This window comes from Vulpes vulpes, chromosome 10 (assembly GCF_048418805.1).
Source record: "Vulpes vulpes isolate BD-2025 chromosome 10, VulVul3, whole genome shotgun sequence".
NCBI classification, from domain to species: Eukaryota; Metazoa; Chordata; class Mammalia; order Carnivora; family Canidae; genus Vulpes; species Vulpes vulpes.
In genome coordinates this window covers 61,461,522-61,478,091 of record NC_132789.1, presented here as the reverse complement: position 1 = coordinate 61,478,091, position 16,570 = coordinate 61,461,522, and the positions used below count along the sequence as shown (strand labels likewise).

At 35.0% G+C, this 16,570-nt stretch overlaps 2 protein-coding genes across 51 annotated transcripts in view; one reads left to right on the top strand and one right to left on the bottom strand.

Moving 5' to 3' along the window:
- Nucleotides 1–16,570, top strand: part of PPFIA2 (PTPRF interacting protein alpha 2) — a 495,741-nt gene that overhangs the window by 228,385 nt on the left and 250,786 nt on the right. The gene's annotated exons all lie outside the window — the stretch shown is intronic.
- On the bottom strand, nt 2,762–6,527 carry LOC112914885 (RWD domain-containing protein 1). The gene is made up of 2 exons (XM_072724458.1): nt 6,360–6,527; nt 2,762–6,265 (listed from the first exon to the last, which is right to left on the bottom strand). The coding sequence occupies exons 1-2, from the start codon at nt 6,436–6,438 to the stop codon at nt 5,607–5,609; spliced, it is 738 nt and encodes a 245-aa protein (XP_072580559.1). The 5' UTR covers nt 6,439–6,527; the 3' UTR covers nt 2,762–5,606.

Genomic DNA, 16,570 nt, shown 5'->3' with positions numbered 1-16,570 from the left:
ACTTTTTTTTGGTAATGAGATAAGAAAACAAATAAAACTTATACAACTTAGGTTTGTAGTTAATTTAAAGTGAGCATAATTCCATAAAGTGAGCACAATTTCTATAAAAGATAAATGCAGATTGTCATGGACAAATAATTTTGCTGCCAACACCAAAATCTAGGTGCTGGAAAATATTATTTCCTCTTCTCTTCCAGCACACCCACCCCCAGCATCTGCTACACTTCTCATTGCCAGGTTAGGGCATGATTAGGAATCGAGAAGTCACAACCTGCTAACTCTTTCCATACTGGAGAAGAAGACAAACAGGATCTCCTGGACCAGTGGTGTTCAAACCTCCCAGGCCCTAAACCCTGACTTGTAATGAATCCAGTATTTTCTAATGCAGTGCTCTTTCTTATTTCCTAAGGTGACATTCACAAGAAATATGATTTATGGGACACCTGGGTGGCTTAGAGGATGAGTGTCTGCCTTTGGCTCAGGGTGTGATCCCGGGGTCTTGGGATTGAGTCCCACATTGGGGTTCCCTGCAGGGTGCCTGCTTCTCCCTCTGCCTATGTCTCTGCCTCTCTGTCTGTGTCTCTCATGAATAAATAAAAAAGAAATATAATTCATCTAAATATATAATTTTAAAAAACTCAAAAAAAAAAAACTCAACATAATTCTCTAATTGAATTATAAAAGAAGTATAAAATAAAGTTAATGCATAGTAAATAGCGTGTACTTTAATATGTAAATGTTCAGGCATTTCCAGACATAATTAATTTGCTAGATGTTTTTATTTATATGTAGGATCTCTGTAAATGTGGCAGAAATATGCTATAATGGTGACTTGAGTCATTGGCAGTAGGGCTTTCCAAAATGTTTTCAAATAAAATTGAATCTGGTCAACATCCCATTTGCTACTGCGGTGTCATGACTTCTAGGTCCTCTCCATTGACAAAACAATTATAAGGATATACTAACTCATATGTATATATGTACATACACATAGATGGTAGATGATCGATCGATCAATTGATCTAAAGTAGATAGATCTGTATTGGTTGCCTGTGGTTGTTGTAAGAAATCGCCACAAGCTGGGTGTTACAAAAAACAAACAAACAAACAAACAAACAAAAAAACAGAAATACATTCCCTCACCTTCGAGAAGCTACAATCCAAAACTGAGGTGCTAGCAGAACCACTCTCTCTTCTATGCCTCCAGTGAAGAACCCATTTCTTGCTTCTTCTGGCTTTCGGTGGTTGTAGGCATTTCTTGGCTTCTAGGCACATCAGTCTGATCTCTGTGTCAATGGCCTCACTGCCTCCTTCTCTTCTGTCTCGAAACTCCCTCTCCCAGTCCCTTTTAAGGATATATGTGAAGCTATCCATTCAATAGTTCAATCCTATCAAATGTCTATAGTGGTGTCAAATTGTTAACTGGGAGCCCAGAGCAAATCAGCTGAATAAAAAGTGTTTTTACTTGGAAGCCTGATCACAGGTAGCTGAAACACTCAAACTCTTAGTCTTTTGTTTATTGATTACTATAAATACACAGTCTATCTGATTAATATATTACTATAAAAAGGGAACTATGTTGATCAATGACAATTTTTCCACAAGTCCATTTTATTTTTTTACAAAGATAATAAAGCCCCTTCTACATTATCATAGATTCTATAAAGCTCACACGGGGGTGCACGAAAACAGATGTACTTTGTTATGTATTCTTCTTGGAGTTTATGATTTTCCTTTAGCTCTGGATTTTCTACCACAAAAGACAACTGTTCTCATGGGAACTTCTTATAGAAACACTAATTTTGCACAAAATTATCTTGCATTAGTTTGGACAGTTGTTAAGGAGGGGCTCATGGATAGGGTTGTCAGATCTGACTATGCCGTGGACAATTTCCTACAGCTGAATTCATTTGAATAGCACTATTGAAAAAGAAAATGCCTGCCAATGATTTGTTTGTAATGCAAGGAAAGGAAACGTGGAAGTGACCTGATTCTCTGTAAGAGAATAAATGGTTTTGCTTTTATAATAGAAGACTATTCAGCAATTAAAACAAATGGATAGTTGTATATATATCCATACTGATAAATTTTTTAAAAAATTAAGTATAAAAACCAAGTTATTTGTGTAAACATTTAAACACAGAATGATACTATATTTTAATGGATATATGTATGATATACAGGAATCTGGATGGGAGTACTGTACTCCAGCTTCAACGTAGTGCATCTCCTTGGAGAAAGGGATTAAAAAAGGACTAGACGAGGAGATACAGGCTTTGATGGTATCTAGGACATATGATTTTTTTTTTCCTAAAGAGAGATCCTAAGAAAATGTGGAAATATTAAAGATCTCTAAAATCTTGATAGGTACAGCTTGTATGTCATATTATTTCTGTACTTTTTTATGTCTTATTTTTACTGAAATATACAAAAATGCCTTAGAATTCTAAATTGTGATAATATATGAATATAATACTATTATTTGAGTATGTAAATTTTTATTTTGAATACCCCTTGTTTTTGTCAATACTAATAAAAGAATATATGGTTCTACAATTTGCCCTTAAAAATATTTTTAAAGCCCCAGTTAAATACCTATATTTATTTAAAATAAAATAGTTGATAAATTCCTCCTGTACCAAAGTTCCTTCCTTTAATGAGAGACAATTTCTTCCATCTATTTTTTTAAGATTTTATTTATTTATCTGAGAAAGAGAGAGCAGAGGGAGGGGCAGACAGAGAGGGAGAGGCCCTCCAGCAGACTCCTGCACTGAGCATGGAGCCTAACGTGGGGCTCTGTCTCACTCCCCTGAGATCATGACCTGATCTGAAACCAAGAGTCAGACACAACTGACTGAGCGACCCAGGTGCCCCTCTTCCATCTCTCTTAATAGCAACATGATCTTTGGTTCGTTTTTGGTGTGACATATTGTCGTGCATGAGAGATGAATCTCAGTCCTCATGGTGAGTTTACAGGAAAGTTTTTCCATTTGTATACATATTTATTGTACATGAGGAGGTTCTGAAAGATTAAATCATTTTCCCTGAATCCATTGTTCGCTAATATCAAGCAGAGTTCTTTCCATTCTTACTACTAACTCTTATGATAAATCTTTTTACCTTTCTTTGTTTTTTTAAGATTTTATTTATTTATTCATGAGAGACACAGAGAGAGAGAGACAGAGAGACACAGGCAGAGGGAGAAACAGGCTCCATGCAGGGAGCCTGACATGGGACTCGATCCCAGGTCTCCAGGATCACACCCTGGGCTGAAGTGGCGCTAAACCACTAAGCCACAGGGCTGCCCATCTTTTTACCTTTCTTAAAATATTAAAGGAAAATTTCAAAAGATATGTCATGAGTTTATTCCCTGAGTTATGTTGTTTATTCCCTTGCTGTTTGTCATTTTATTTGGTTTGTTTGCTTTGGTGAAGGCAGAAGTGGGAGTTGGCGAGAAGTATAATATAGAATCTTCCTGAAATAGGCAATTAATACAAACATCTTTCCCTCCCCACCCCCTCTCTCCACTAAGGGAATTCATTTGGGTAAACAAGCTCTCTTTTGGAATACTGATTAGCCCTAGATGGATAAAAACCTTAGTTACATTTTTGTTGTTTTAATCAGCTTCAATGGAAAGGAATTGAAGTTAATGAAATCAACTTGGGAGGGTAAAATTTTCTCCAAGCAATCATGCCTAAAAGAAAATGGAAAATGAGGAAATAAGAAATATAAAAGTATGTAAAAGCATTAGCCTATGTGTAGTAACAGCTTAGGGTATTAGCTCACTGAGTGACTGCTTGATACTGTGTCCAGTGGAGTGTCTGGTTCTTCACTCAAGCCCAATGACAGTTTATTAACATTTAAGAGAATCAATGCAAGTCCTTCCATTTTAGCTCAAATCCAACTGTACCTCTAAGGCAGTGCTCCATAAACATAAGCATGCATCGAATCATCTAGAATAGTAACCAAAAAAATGAATTGCTGGCACCACCCTGAAGCTACTGATTCCTTAAGGCATCAGTAGGCCAAAGAATTGCATTTCTAACAATTTCCCCTGTGATACTGTTGATGATAGTGGGGGAAAATCTTACCAAGTTTTTCTCCTACTTTACTGATTGTTCCTCCTCAATTTCCTTTGCTGGTATTTCTCCTTCCCAGACCTCCTAATACTGGACTACCACGGAGCCTAGTCCTTGGGCCCTTGATCTCATTAGATATCATCCAGTCTTAAGCCTGACATGTATAAACCTAGAAATCTTGAACTTTACCTGGAAACTGCTCCCATCAGACACTTGCCCATTTTATTTAGTGACTTCAGTTCTTCTAATGAATTATTGTAAAAATTCTTAAATCATTCTTGATTTCTCTCTTTTGCATAATACTACATATCCAGAAATCTGACCAGATCTTACCATTTATGTTGCTACCACCCTGCTCTGAGCAGTCACCTCCTTTCTGGATTATTATAGGAGTGTTTAACTGTACACTCTAAATCTTGTTTTTACTCTTGTCTCTTTACAGTCTAGCCTCATCACAGAAGTCAGAGTGATGTTAAAACTGTCAGTTCTTGTTATTTTTGTGCTCAGAACTCTCCAAAGGCTCCTCATCTCCTTCCAAATAAAACCCCAAATTCATAAAATGACCTACAGAATGAAATTCATGCTCTGGCTTCACCTCATACTGTCTTCTAGTTCACTCCATTCAGGCTATACTGGCCCCCATCCTGTTCCATGAAATAAGTCAATGCTTTATACATTAAGGACTTTGCATTTGCTGTTAACTATATCAAAATAATTTTATGCCTAAAATCTGCATGTTCACCTCCTTCAAGTTTTTATTCAATTAGCATCTTCTTAATGAGACTGACAGGGACTTCCCAATTTAAAATTTAAACTTCTCTTCCCACTCCTCATCCTCAGCATTTCCAGTCTCCCTGTACCTTCTCTATAACTTCCCCCAAAGCACTTTTCATCTTTCTCATTATATAAAATACATGCTGTATAAAATATGTATGTATTTATTGGATTTATCTTCATCCTGCCTAGAATATAAACTCCATGATGTTTTGTAGATGGATATATCCAAACATCTAGAATAGTGACTAACGCTCAATCAGAATATGTTTAATAAGGGAATTAATTAATCACCAAGGTCCAAAACTTCATCATCTTTACCTTTGTTATTGTCATGGTAATATCAACATTTGCTATATATGGTGCTATGTTTTTATCTTACCTTATCTTTTTTTAATATTCAAAACCAACTTTTGAGATCTATTGCCATGTTTATTTTAGAAAAGAGGAAACAAGCTTATTGGGATATAGTAACTTTCTAACATTAGCAAGTAGTGGGGATGACAACATTTATTTAATAAAATATGATCCAGTGGTTGTAACCTGAACAACTATGCTGTGATGCCTGCTATTAACTTTTTTTTTTTAATTTGAAACTTTAAGGTCAGTTTATTAAGTTCAATGATGAAAGCTATCAGAAGAATATTCTCCTGAAAATTATTTTTTCTTAGAAAAAAAGAAAGGAAAATCAACACCTCCACACAGCCACAGATGCTGTGGCAGTCACACCTCTCTGTAGATGGGGATAGTCCATTAGTCAGTCAGATCACTCTCTGGGTCAGCAGGATTATAGTCTGGATCATCCTCATCATCCTCTAGCTCCAAGTCATCCATTTCCTGGAACAGGGATTCATCTACCTCCACATTGTTTCCAGCATCTTCCAAAAACTGGATATCAGATGTGTCAAGATTATGATCTGTTTCAAATAGCTGTTTCCCACTTAATTTATTTTTCCCTGCTTGTTCTTCTTCTTTCATTCGTTTCTTTTTAATTTCTAAGAGTTCTGCATCAAACTTGGACTTCCAACTTAAGAAATTCTCAATTGTGATAGGAGTGCCATGAAATAATTGCTTTTCAGCTTCTTCTGCCTCTTTCTCTTTTTGTTTCTTTTCTTCTTCTCTTCTAGTTTTTATTTGATCTACTATTTCATTTAATTTTTCTTGCACAGCTGTCACTAAAGTAAAGATCATTACCATACCAAGGTTTTCTTCTGCCTGTAACGCTAATAGTTTTAAAATATCTGAGACATCATTATCTTCTAGATTTTCCTGGGAGAATATTTCATAAAGAGGGGCTTCATCTGGGTGTTTTTCACTGTATGTAAACTTGAGGGTAGTCTGGACAGTTTCATCATTTTCTCCAGCCTCAGATGTCACAGTAATGGTGAAACTGGGTGGATTTTCTGATAATACTGTGATTGCTGCTGAGCCCCTGAGAAAAGCCTGTGCCTCACTCCAGCCCTGGGAAGCACTGGCCCCTGTCAAGGTTGGCAGCAGCTCAGCAACCTCTTTCTGTGAAGGAGTCGGGGTAGATGGACTCCAGGGCCTCCAGCTCGTTGTGCTGCTCCTCGCCGTAATCTGTCATCGTGGCCCTCGCTGCTGCCCATGGGCCGCCCAGCCACCCAGGCGGCGCGCTGCAGCTGGGACCGCCGCCGCGCCGGGAGAGCGGGCAGTGGCCGGTGCTATTAACTTTTGGAGCTTGTGCTTATCATATATGTTATGAACATGGGTAATGTGTGCATAAATTTAAGACATGGGTCCAATCTCAGCATGCTGCCCAAATCAAACTTTCAACCATACAAGCTTATAGGAAAGATACTGATCCGAGGAGGATTCAGTAAGGAAATGTCACTCCTTGAGATCCCTCATGGCCAGCCAGCTCTCTTGTCCCTCAGAGCTCAAGTGTCCTGTTCTGATTGAGTATCTGCCCAGGTCAGGCAGTGTGCCAGGCCCCGGAAGACTGGTGAAATAAGGAACTCACTTTCAGGCCAATGGGGAAGGAAGGATTCTCAAAATACTTTGTGATCGGCAGTCTCCCAGAGGTGTGTTAGTGATAGAACAAATGGTCTATCAAGAGCACCTAAGTTTACCAGGAAGGGTAGAGAGGCGTCTCAGGGATCTGAGTTAGATGAATAAATTATTTCCAGAACATTGGTGGAGAGCAGGAAAGGGAATCCAATGACAGGACATTGCATGGGCGAAGGCATAGAGACGAGAAAGAGTTAAATGTCTTGGGTATCTTTGATTCTAGTTCAGGCCACCATCTGTTTTTCTCTCTCTAGCTTACCTCTTTTCCTTCCTTTATTTATCTCTTTTTTCCTATTAATTAGGGAGTAAGGGGCCTGAGGGCAATGTCTGGATTGCCAGTGGGGAGGATTTGTGAAAAAAAAATGGGAAAAGTGAATCAAATGCTTAAATGTTGGATTTCATCTACTACGTAATAATCCCAGCAGAGATAATTTTTTTAACCTTATATTACATTAAATAATTATTCTCTTTTCCCTAGTTACCCTGTCACTGTTTCAGGTTAAGTTTTTTTTTGCCTCATGTATAAAATACATATGTATTTAACTGCTTTATTGGAAGATACTCAGTTTTGAATCATTTTCCTTCTACTTCCTTCCTATTTAGGTTTTAGGGCTATGTGGTACAAACAGTGTGTGCCTGATAAATTAATATTTACTTATGTAAAATCGCAAACTTGTCGGGCACTGGCAGGAAACCGTTAACGATTTTTAAAAATATATATTTAATTTTCACATTTAATATATATTGATAAATATATATTATTAACTTGGTAATCTACAGTAGCTAATTTGTCATATTTTTTATTCCTTAGAGGAATCGAATAATCTTATTCTCAATAAAAAAATTTGGAACTTTAAGAAACAGTTTCTATTTTTGATCTTCTGTAGTAAAGTCACTGGGGGGAAAAAGACATCTTTAGCAGGCATCTAAAATAAGGTGGTTGATGGTTTTTAGTATGGTACTTGAGTAGTTTGGAAAATATAATTAAAAGCTTTATTTGTAAGGCACAATAAAAGTCTTAGATAAAAATTACAGTTTTTATGTAATATTAAATATTCATGAGTATATACAAGTGTAGAGAAAAATGTGGAAACTATGCTGAGCTAGTAAGAATTACTGTGTTGATAGTTCAGAACAGATGATACATTTATCTTGTTTCATGTTTATCTTAACCAATCTAATATGGAAGTAAATAATAGTTGTCAGTTTTGTTGTGATTTTAGATGACTATTAAGTGCTTTGGTAATTGATTCTTATACTGTATTCTATACATGCTGAGATGCTGACTATATTTATGACACTCATATTTTCACTGAAGACTTAGCTGTGATGATGTGAAAAAGGGAATTTGAGGAACGGATTTGAAAATCTGCCTTTGCTCATCTTTTATGACTTGCCCAATTTAGTGAAATGCTTTTTTTTTCTCAGTGGTTACCTTGTATGTTACTCTGGTTTCACATATAAAAGATAGATTTGTACTCAGCTACAACAGACCATGTGAAAACATTTTTCAAGTTATAAGTATATAATAGAACTGAAATTTTCAAAGAATGCCTAAATATGAAAGAAAATAAAAGTCCTACAAAATTCCTTATTTTCTGTAATGAATATCTTCTTATTCTTGAGCCTTTTTTTTCCTCACATAAAGAAACTTTGATAGTGTCATAAAAGAAACCTCACTTCTCTTTTAGTTAAAACTAGTTTAATGTTTACAGAGTTACTCAGGTTGGTTTTTTTGTTTGTTTGGTTGGTTGGTTGGTTGGTTTTTTTTTATGGTGGTGGTGGTGGTGGTGAGGAATCTGTCCATGCTCATGAATTTTCTTCTTTCCCTCCTTGCCCAGGTAATATCCACATAGAAAAGGAAGTCTTGGGTGTTTTGTGATTTTGAGTTAGATTTTCTTTATTTTAGGTGTCTTACCATCATCTCATGGAATCAGCTACAGTGAAATCTTATCTTCCAAGAAGCTGGACATCAGGACCTGGTGTCCACTGAAGTGTGGCGCTCTGATCTTCCAACTATTGTTCTGGAACCCAGTGCCAATGAGTATAGACCTAGCCTTTGTCTGAGTCAAGAGTTCCCATAATCTGGGACCCTCTTACCCTGAAGTCAGTCCTCTTGGAATTCACCAGCACTCTTAGAAATTCTGTAAATCCTTTGGTGCCCATTGACCTGAAGAGGTCAACTATATATTTTATTATGCAGGCTGCTGTGTACCAGATCTGCCACATATGCGGAGGATGCTCTGATATTTTTTCATCTAGACAACTTCTTCAGCAATTGTATTATGGTGGGCACAGCACCCGATAAAACTAGGGCTTCTCTGAGGGTGTTGGGGCTTCTGAGGAGTGAGAAACTTCTCAAGATCAGTTTCTTCAGTCTACCTGAATTGATTTAAGATATCTAAATCTATTTGTATGCCAGTTACTTTATCTGGACTTTCTTCCAACTTCGTGGTCCATTATCTCAGGTTTGGTTCTTGACAGACATAAATTCTGCTTTGGTTGTTTCATAAAAGCTTTTGAGTAAAAGTTTTATGAATTCTTTTTTTTTATTTTGCATACAACTTTTTTTTTCCTACCAGTGTTCAAGTTTTTATTTAAATTTCTGTTAGTTAACGCACACTTTAATATTGTTTTAAGTGTACAAGTTAGTGATTCAACACTTACATACAAGAGCTGGTGCTCATCACAAGTGCCCTCCTTAATCCTCATCACCTGTTTAACCCATCCCTGCACCCAACTCCCCTCTGGTAATCATCAGTTTGTTTTCTGTAGTTAAGAGTCTGTTTCTTGAATTGCCCTTCTCTCCCTTTTTTCCCTCTATGCTTATTTATTTTGTTTCTTAAATTCCACAGCTAAGTGAAATCACATGGTATTTGTCTTTCTCTGACTGACTTATTACACTTGGCATAATGCTCTCTAGCTCCATCCACATCATTGCAAATGGCAACATTTCATTCTTTTTCATGGCTAAGTAATATCCCATTATTTATATTATTATATATATTATATTATATATAAATATATACCACATGTTCTTTATCCACTTATCAGTCGATAAATATATACCACATGTTCTTTATCCACTTATCAACCCAAACAGTTGGGCTATTTCCATAATTTTGCTATTGTAAATAATGCTGCAGTAAACATCGGGGCGAATGTATCCCTTTGAATTAGTATTTTTGTATTTATTTCTTAGGCAGATATCTAGTAGTGCAATTGCTGGATGGCAGGCTAGTTCTACTTTTAGCTTTTTGAGGAACCTCCATACTGTTTCCCAGAGTGGCCGCACCAGTTTCCCACCAACAGCTAGAACAAACAATCCTAAAGTTTGATAGAACCACAAAAGACTCCAATTAGTCAAAGCAGCCTTTAAAAAGAAAAGCAAAGGAGGAAGCATCACAGTTCCAGACTTGAAGCTATATTATGAAGCTGTAGTGGTCAAAAGAGTATGATACCAGCATAATAACAGTCACATAGATCAACAGAACAGAATAGAAAACCCAGAAATGTACCCACAACTATATGTCCAATTAATCTTTGACAAAGCAGGAAAGAGTATCCAATGGGGAAAGACAGACATCTTCAACAAATGATGTTAGGAAAACTGGACAGCAACATTCAGAAGAATGAAACTGGACCACTTTCTTTCACCATACACAAAAATACATTTAAAATGGATTAAAGACCTAAACATGATGAGGGAAACCATTAAATTCCCGGAGAAGAACACAGGCAGTAACCTCTTTGCCTTTGGCCATAGCAACTTCTTACTAGATATGTCTCCTGAGGCAAGGGAAACAAAAGCAAAAGTAAAGTATTGGGACAAATAGTAAACCATTTTCATCAAAATGAAAAATATCTTCATAGTGAAGATAACAGTCAACAAAACTAAAAGGCAACCTAAAGAATGGGAGAAAATATTTGCAAATGACATATCTGATAAAGGATTAGTATCCGAAATACATAAAGAATTTATAAAACTCAACACCCCCAAAATGAATAATCAAATTAAAAAATATGTAGAAGGTATGAATGGACATTTTTCCAGTGCATTCTTGAGTTAATTTTGAAACTTAAAGTTCACTAATGAGTTGTTAGTCTTTGAGGTCCTGTCATAGCCTTCTCTAAAAAATTCCAAAATAATGAAAAGTAACAAGAAAATAATTAACTTCCAAGAAGAGAAAATGTAATGGCAATATTTCAAAATATAGGCCCCTTTCATTGTATCCATTCTTCCACTTGGTAAAAAGTCCAGCAAGACAGTGATAAATGAAAGAGAAATATGATGTTAGTAAGCAAGGTCACTGGGATAGGACAATGGCTAAAGCAAGGGAATTTGAATTTAGAAACCATTATAACTGAAGAGGATCTTTGCCCTACCATTGAAAAGCTCTGATTTATATTTCACACATTTATTAATATAGGGATATTTCTAATTAGAAGTAATTTTTGGACCCAATTTTATTCCCACACAGAAGCTTTATAAGTTTTAAAGCTCATAAGTAATAGAAACTCACTACGGAAAGCCTTCAACTGAGTATATTGTACCAGAACTTATTTGCTATAGATCTTGAGGTCTGTTCAGTTGCACGTTTTTTTTTAATAATGTGGGTCTAAAGAATAGAATAAAAAGAATATTGGAGACATACAACATTTAAAGAATATATATATATATTTTTATATACATAAATTTGATAGACCCTAGAACCATAAATTATCTTTGAAGAAAATGTATAAGTATCCTTTTGTATTAAAATATTGCAGCATTGTTTATAACTATACCATACCTGAATGCCTATAAGCATTTTGAACATTTTAACGGTACCCTTTTCATCATGGTTACACACTGCACTTTATTAATCTCTTTCTTCAGCTGGGTGATATTGGATATGAAACTGAAACCTACTTTGTTCAGAAAGCTAAGTACCCCTTCACAGCATTTCACATCAATGTTCTAATACAAAGTTGGAATGTCAGCTAGATTTTGACCAAAAACCAGATACATGAGAAACATACTATTAATAGAAAACTCTTAAGTGACATTTGACAAATGGAGACACATTCTTGATTGAGATTTAAAAAAGTGGGGGGGGCTTTTGCTTTTGTTGGTGAAAAGTTACTGTAATTAGTATGTTGAGAGAAAGGAACAAATAAATATTTAAAAACATTTCTAGCCACCCTGCTAAAGAGAAGGAGGTTACAGAATGGGGAAAACAAACAATAGGCATAGTTCTTGCTTCAATAATTAAGATGAGGATCAAGATAGATTCCATCATAATATCAAGAACTTACTCATAATGGATGCCTAAAAGTCTGCAAGTGGACTATCCAAAAGACTATCCAAAAGAGGGATGCTTCAGATACCTAGGTATTCATAGAGAAGCTAAATAAATAAGTAAAAGAAATTCCTAACTATATAGGATCTTATTTGTTTGCTTGTTGACTTACTACATTTTCCACTCAGTATTTCTTTGGTTGCAACCAACGTGCACAGTCATGCAAACCAGATCAAGAACAAGGGGTATTGATTATGAAGGTTTGAAGAGCCTCACAAAATCCAAGCATGAGCAAGAAAGACTACTTTGGCTTCATGAGAACTGGCAGGACCTTGGGAGCTGAGCTGCTCTGAGTCCTTCAGGGACTACATGATTCTTATCTCATTTTCCTTTTTTATGTCTGTTCTTTCCTCCTTTTTCTATAAATTGACTTAGTCATATGTTTGCAGAAGCTTAACAAATAGCCACTCCAGAACCTAACAGTATATGATATTCTAGCTGTAAAGTATAAGCTCACTAGTAACAATCTCTACATCTCTCATTGGATTGCATTAGCACATCTCTTAAAGCCAGACCACCAAATATCATAAGTTTCTCTAAGCAAAATGTCATAGCTGCATTTATTCCAGTCTTTGATCCACTTAAGTGTGGCCAGAGGATGAAGTTGGAGGGACAGGATTGCATAAGCAGCTCTGTTATCAGGAAATGTGTCCATCACATTTATTTTCTTAATTAATATCTACTTAATGAATTCTCAGTTATTTCCAGAAATTATTTCTGGAAATTTCAGAGTTGATCTTTGAATTTCTTTCAAATTTTCAGATTCCATTGTTACCAATTCTATTATTATTATAGCCCCTAAATTCAATCTTCTAGTCTGCAGTCTCACTCCATCCATTTCAGCGTACCCTCCTGTGTTGTTCTTTGGGACAAAAACAAAAAACAAAAAACTTCAAATCCTCCACAGACCCATTAGCAAAAAGTTTTTCCTTCACATGTTCTCAGAATGTAGGCCCTTTTCCTTTCTACCTCATATTTTGCCATATCATCCCATGCTAATCTGTCAGTCATCCTGACCACTTGCTGCTTGCCAATTATCAGTATCTTCTTCTTCATTAGTTTGTCTTTTCTTTTCCTGCAGTTTGATTAAACCTTGTTCATTATTCAAAATTCTATCCAATTGAGTCTTCTATGATCCTTTGATGTGGTGTTTTGTTTCCCTTTTCTGAGGATTCATGGTATACTCCACTTACACTATCATCGTATTTCTTCTCCAGTGTTGTTATTTAATTACCTGTCTCTTCTGCTATACTTATGGTTTTCTGAAGGTCAGCGGCATTATCTTTCCTCTGAATACATGCAATGCCTAGTCAAATTCCAGGTACATTATAGCTAATTAATCAATAGGCACTTTTTAATGAATAAATACTATATATACTATTTATGCCAGTTTGATTGGCTGGCAAGGTTTCCATTCACTGGATATATGAAAACTTGGAAAACTTACCTTGAGAAAGGTGAATATTATGTTAGGAAAAGAATTCAAGTTATTTCTTTGAAATTATTTTTGTATCTTTGATCACAAAATTTTATATGTTTTGCACCTTATATTTCTCACCCGTAAAATAAGGAATGAGGAATAAATGATCTCTAATCAGTCCTCAACACTATAACACAGTATTATAGGAAATACTGATATTTTAGTGTTAGTAACATCAGTTTTTTCATCACAAATATTCCTACGGTAAATCAGAATTATCTGTTGATAATTATACTCTGGGTTTGCCACCTAATTAGTATATCATATTAATATAAATGAATTTGAAGTATATTAATACAAAATAAGGAACGAGATAACTAGGTACAAGTTTCAATGTGTTTCTTCATCCCTGACAGCCACAGAGCCCTAATGTGTATATCCAGTTGCCTACTTCACATCCACTGGGACATCTCATAGATACCTCAGACATCTTCAAAAGAGACATCTTAATTTTCCACCTTCAGAACTTGTTTTTCTTTAGCCCCAATAAATAATACCAATAAATAATACTACCATCTTTTCAGATTTTCAACCCAAAATTCTAGGATTTGTTTTTAATTGCTTCCTTTTTCTTATATGTCTGCCATCCACCAATTCCCAGTGGAAATCAGCTTTCCCTGATTTCACGCATCCAAACATCCCAATTTCCTTTCAGAGTAAAGCACTATCCACTCTTAACTGAAATATAACATAGTCTTATCGGGCCCCTGTGCTTCCATTTTTGTCTCCCTACCATAGCAACCAAAATGATCACTGAAAAATGCATATCAGATCTCATGCCTTCCACAGTTAAAACTTTCCAATGCTTTCCAGTGTAGTACTTGGGGGACAGAGGAATCCTTCAAATCCTAATTCTGGCCTTCATAGCCTGAAGTGTTACACTCAGGACTGCCTAGGTGCTCTGACCCCAAATATTTGAATCTTTTATCTTATACGTTACATTTATTATATTTTAATATATATTATGTGCATTCATATGCTTGTTTACTTTTGCTATCCATTCCTACTCTTTACACACAATCATGAGTTCTATTTTAATACATAGAAAATACTTATTTGATGATGACTGCCATTTTCAGAATCAACATTCAGTGGTTTGAAATTATAAGCCATAAACTTAATTCACTCATTTATAAGCTTAAAATGTTATATTGTGAATCACACTTTCTACTCATAATTTTAGCAAATTTTAACCTTTACAAGGCTTTTGTTAAATCTATACTTTGTCATTTGTAAACTTAATATATTTTTCTATGTTTTGGTCTGCATCATATAGTTAATAAATTTGATTTCCTTTTTAATGGCTTAAATGGTTTCTCAGATAACATCATTTTAAATTACTTAGATTACTCTCAAACCTTAGTAATTATATATTCAAGACTAATTTCTCTTAAATATTTCAATACTGCAAACCTAATATGGTTTTTTCTTAAAATCATAGTTCTAAATCAAATGACACTAAACAAAAAATAGCCTTGCTCACCAATGTATTCTTAGTGACTAGAAAAAGAATATAAAGCTTATGCTCTGCTTGGAGGTTATTTCTTCATGTTGGATTTGATGTTAGTTCTCACATTTGACTTTCTCCAATTTTTTTCCTCCCTTCCCTGCAAACTTTTTTCTTTGTTTTTTTTTTTTAATGTAATACTCATGATTCTAGAATTATGCAATATTAAATAAAAAGGTTACTAGCATATTGAAACAGAAAAATATAAGTAAAAAAATATGACATTACCTCATCACTTGTTGCTGGAAAGGTAGATGAAATATTAGCATTAGGCTCAGATACCATTTTTTGATTGGCTAGAGAAATCTAGAATTACATCATTTTTATATATTGGACTTCGATTTTTATTTAACACAGAGAAGTGTTTACTTTGGTGGTATTTCTTTGTTTAATGTGGTCCAATAAAAAAAATGATTCTCATTTTGGCTGTCAATTTGATCTTTTCTTCTTCTATCACATTGACTTTGATAGGCTATTCCTTTCCTAGTTCCAGGTGAGCTCTTCTTAGCATTGAGAAGAAAATAAGTTTCATTAATGAGATATGTTAGTATATCTGATTTTTTTACATTTCTTCTTCTAAAATTGGAACTCTAGCTTCAGTGCTTTAATTTTAGGAAAAATAATCCAAAGTTAGAATATAATACATTTTACTGGTACTGAAAAATACCATGTCTCTTTGATAGTTATCATTATAAAAATATATATTTTCTTACTCATTGGTTTACTTAAATTGTAGAGCACACAATGTTTTAAATATAAAATATAATTTTCTATTGTTCATGCTGCTGATTCTGTTGTGTGGGTGAGCACTGTAGTGCCATGATTTTGAGAAAAATAAAGCTTGGCTTTAGCATATTTCCTTTGCTGATTATAGAGGTAATTATTCTGATGTTGCTGTGGAAGTACTTTTAATAGCACTTTTTGTAGATTGTGTTGCTGGTGTAATATTTCTGTTTATTTACTTAGTTATTTATCAATTGGCAAACTTAAATTACATTTTCTGGGCATAGACAATTATGAAGCACTATTGCTTAGAGCTGAAAACATAAGTACTCAGTAATTCTAATGGAATGTAAATCCCTTCCCATTGTCAGGAACTTCTTTTATTTTACCTCATACTTAGAAGTTATGTTTGCCTACTTACACGTATAAATCAGCTTATTTTTTTAAAACAAGTGCTGCTTCTACAGTATATGAAATATGTATGGGTATTTTATTCAGTAGAAAGCAGTTGCTTTCCATCTAATTCTATTCTGGAAGATAGAGCCCTATGCATTTTATCCAGTCTTTTTGTAGAATCTATGAATTCCTATTACCTATATCACTCTCTGATTCTTAATTTCTTCTAATCAAAGTATCT

Coding starts and splice junctions, on each gene's coding strand:
- LOC112914885 (XM_072724458.1), bottom strand. CDS start 6,438: ATGACAGATTACGGCGAGGAGCAGCACAACGAGCTGGAGGCCCTGGAG. Junction 6,266..6,359: donor CGACTCCTTCACAGAAAGAG/GTTGCTGAGCTG, acceptor CAGCAATCACAG/TATTATCAGAAAATCCACCC.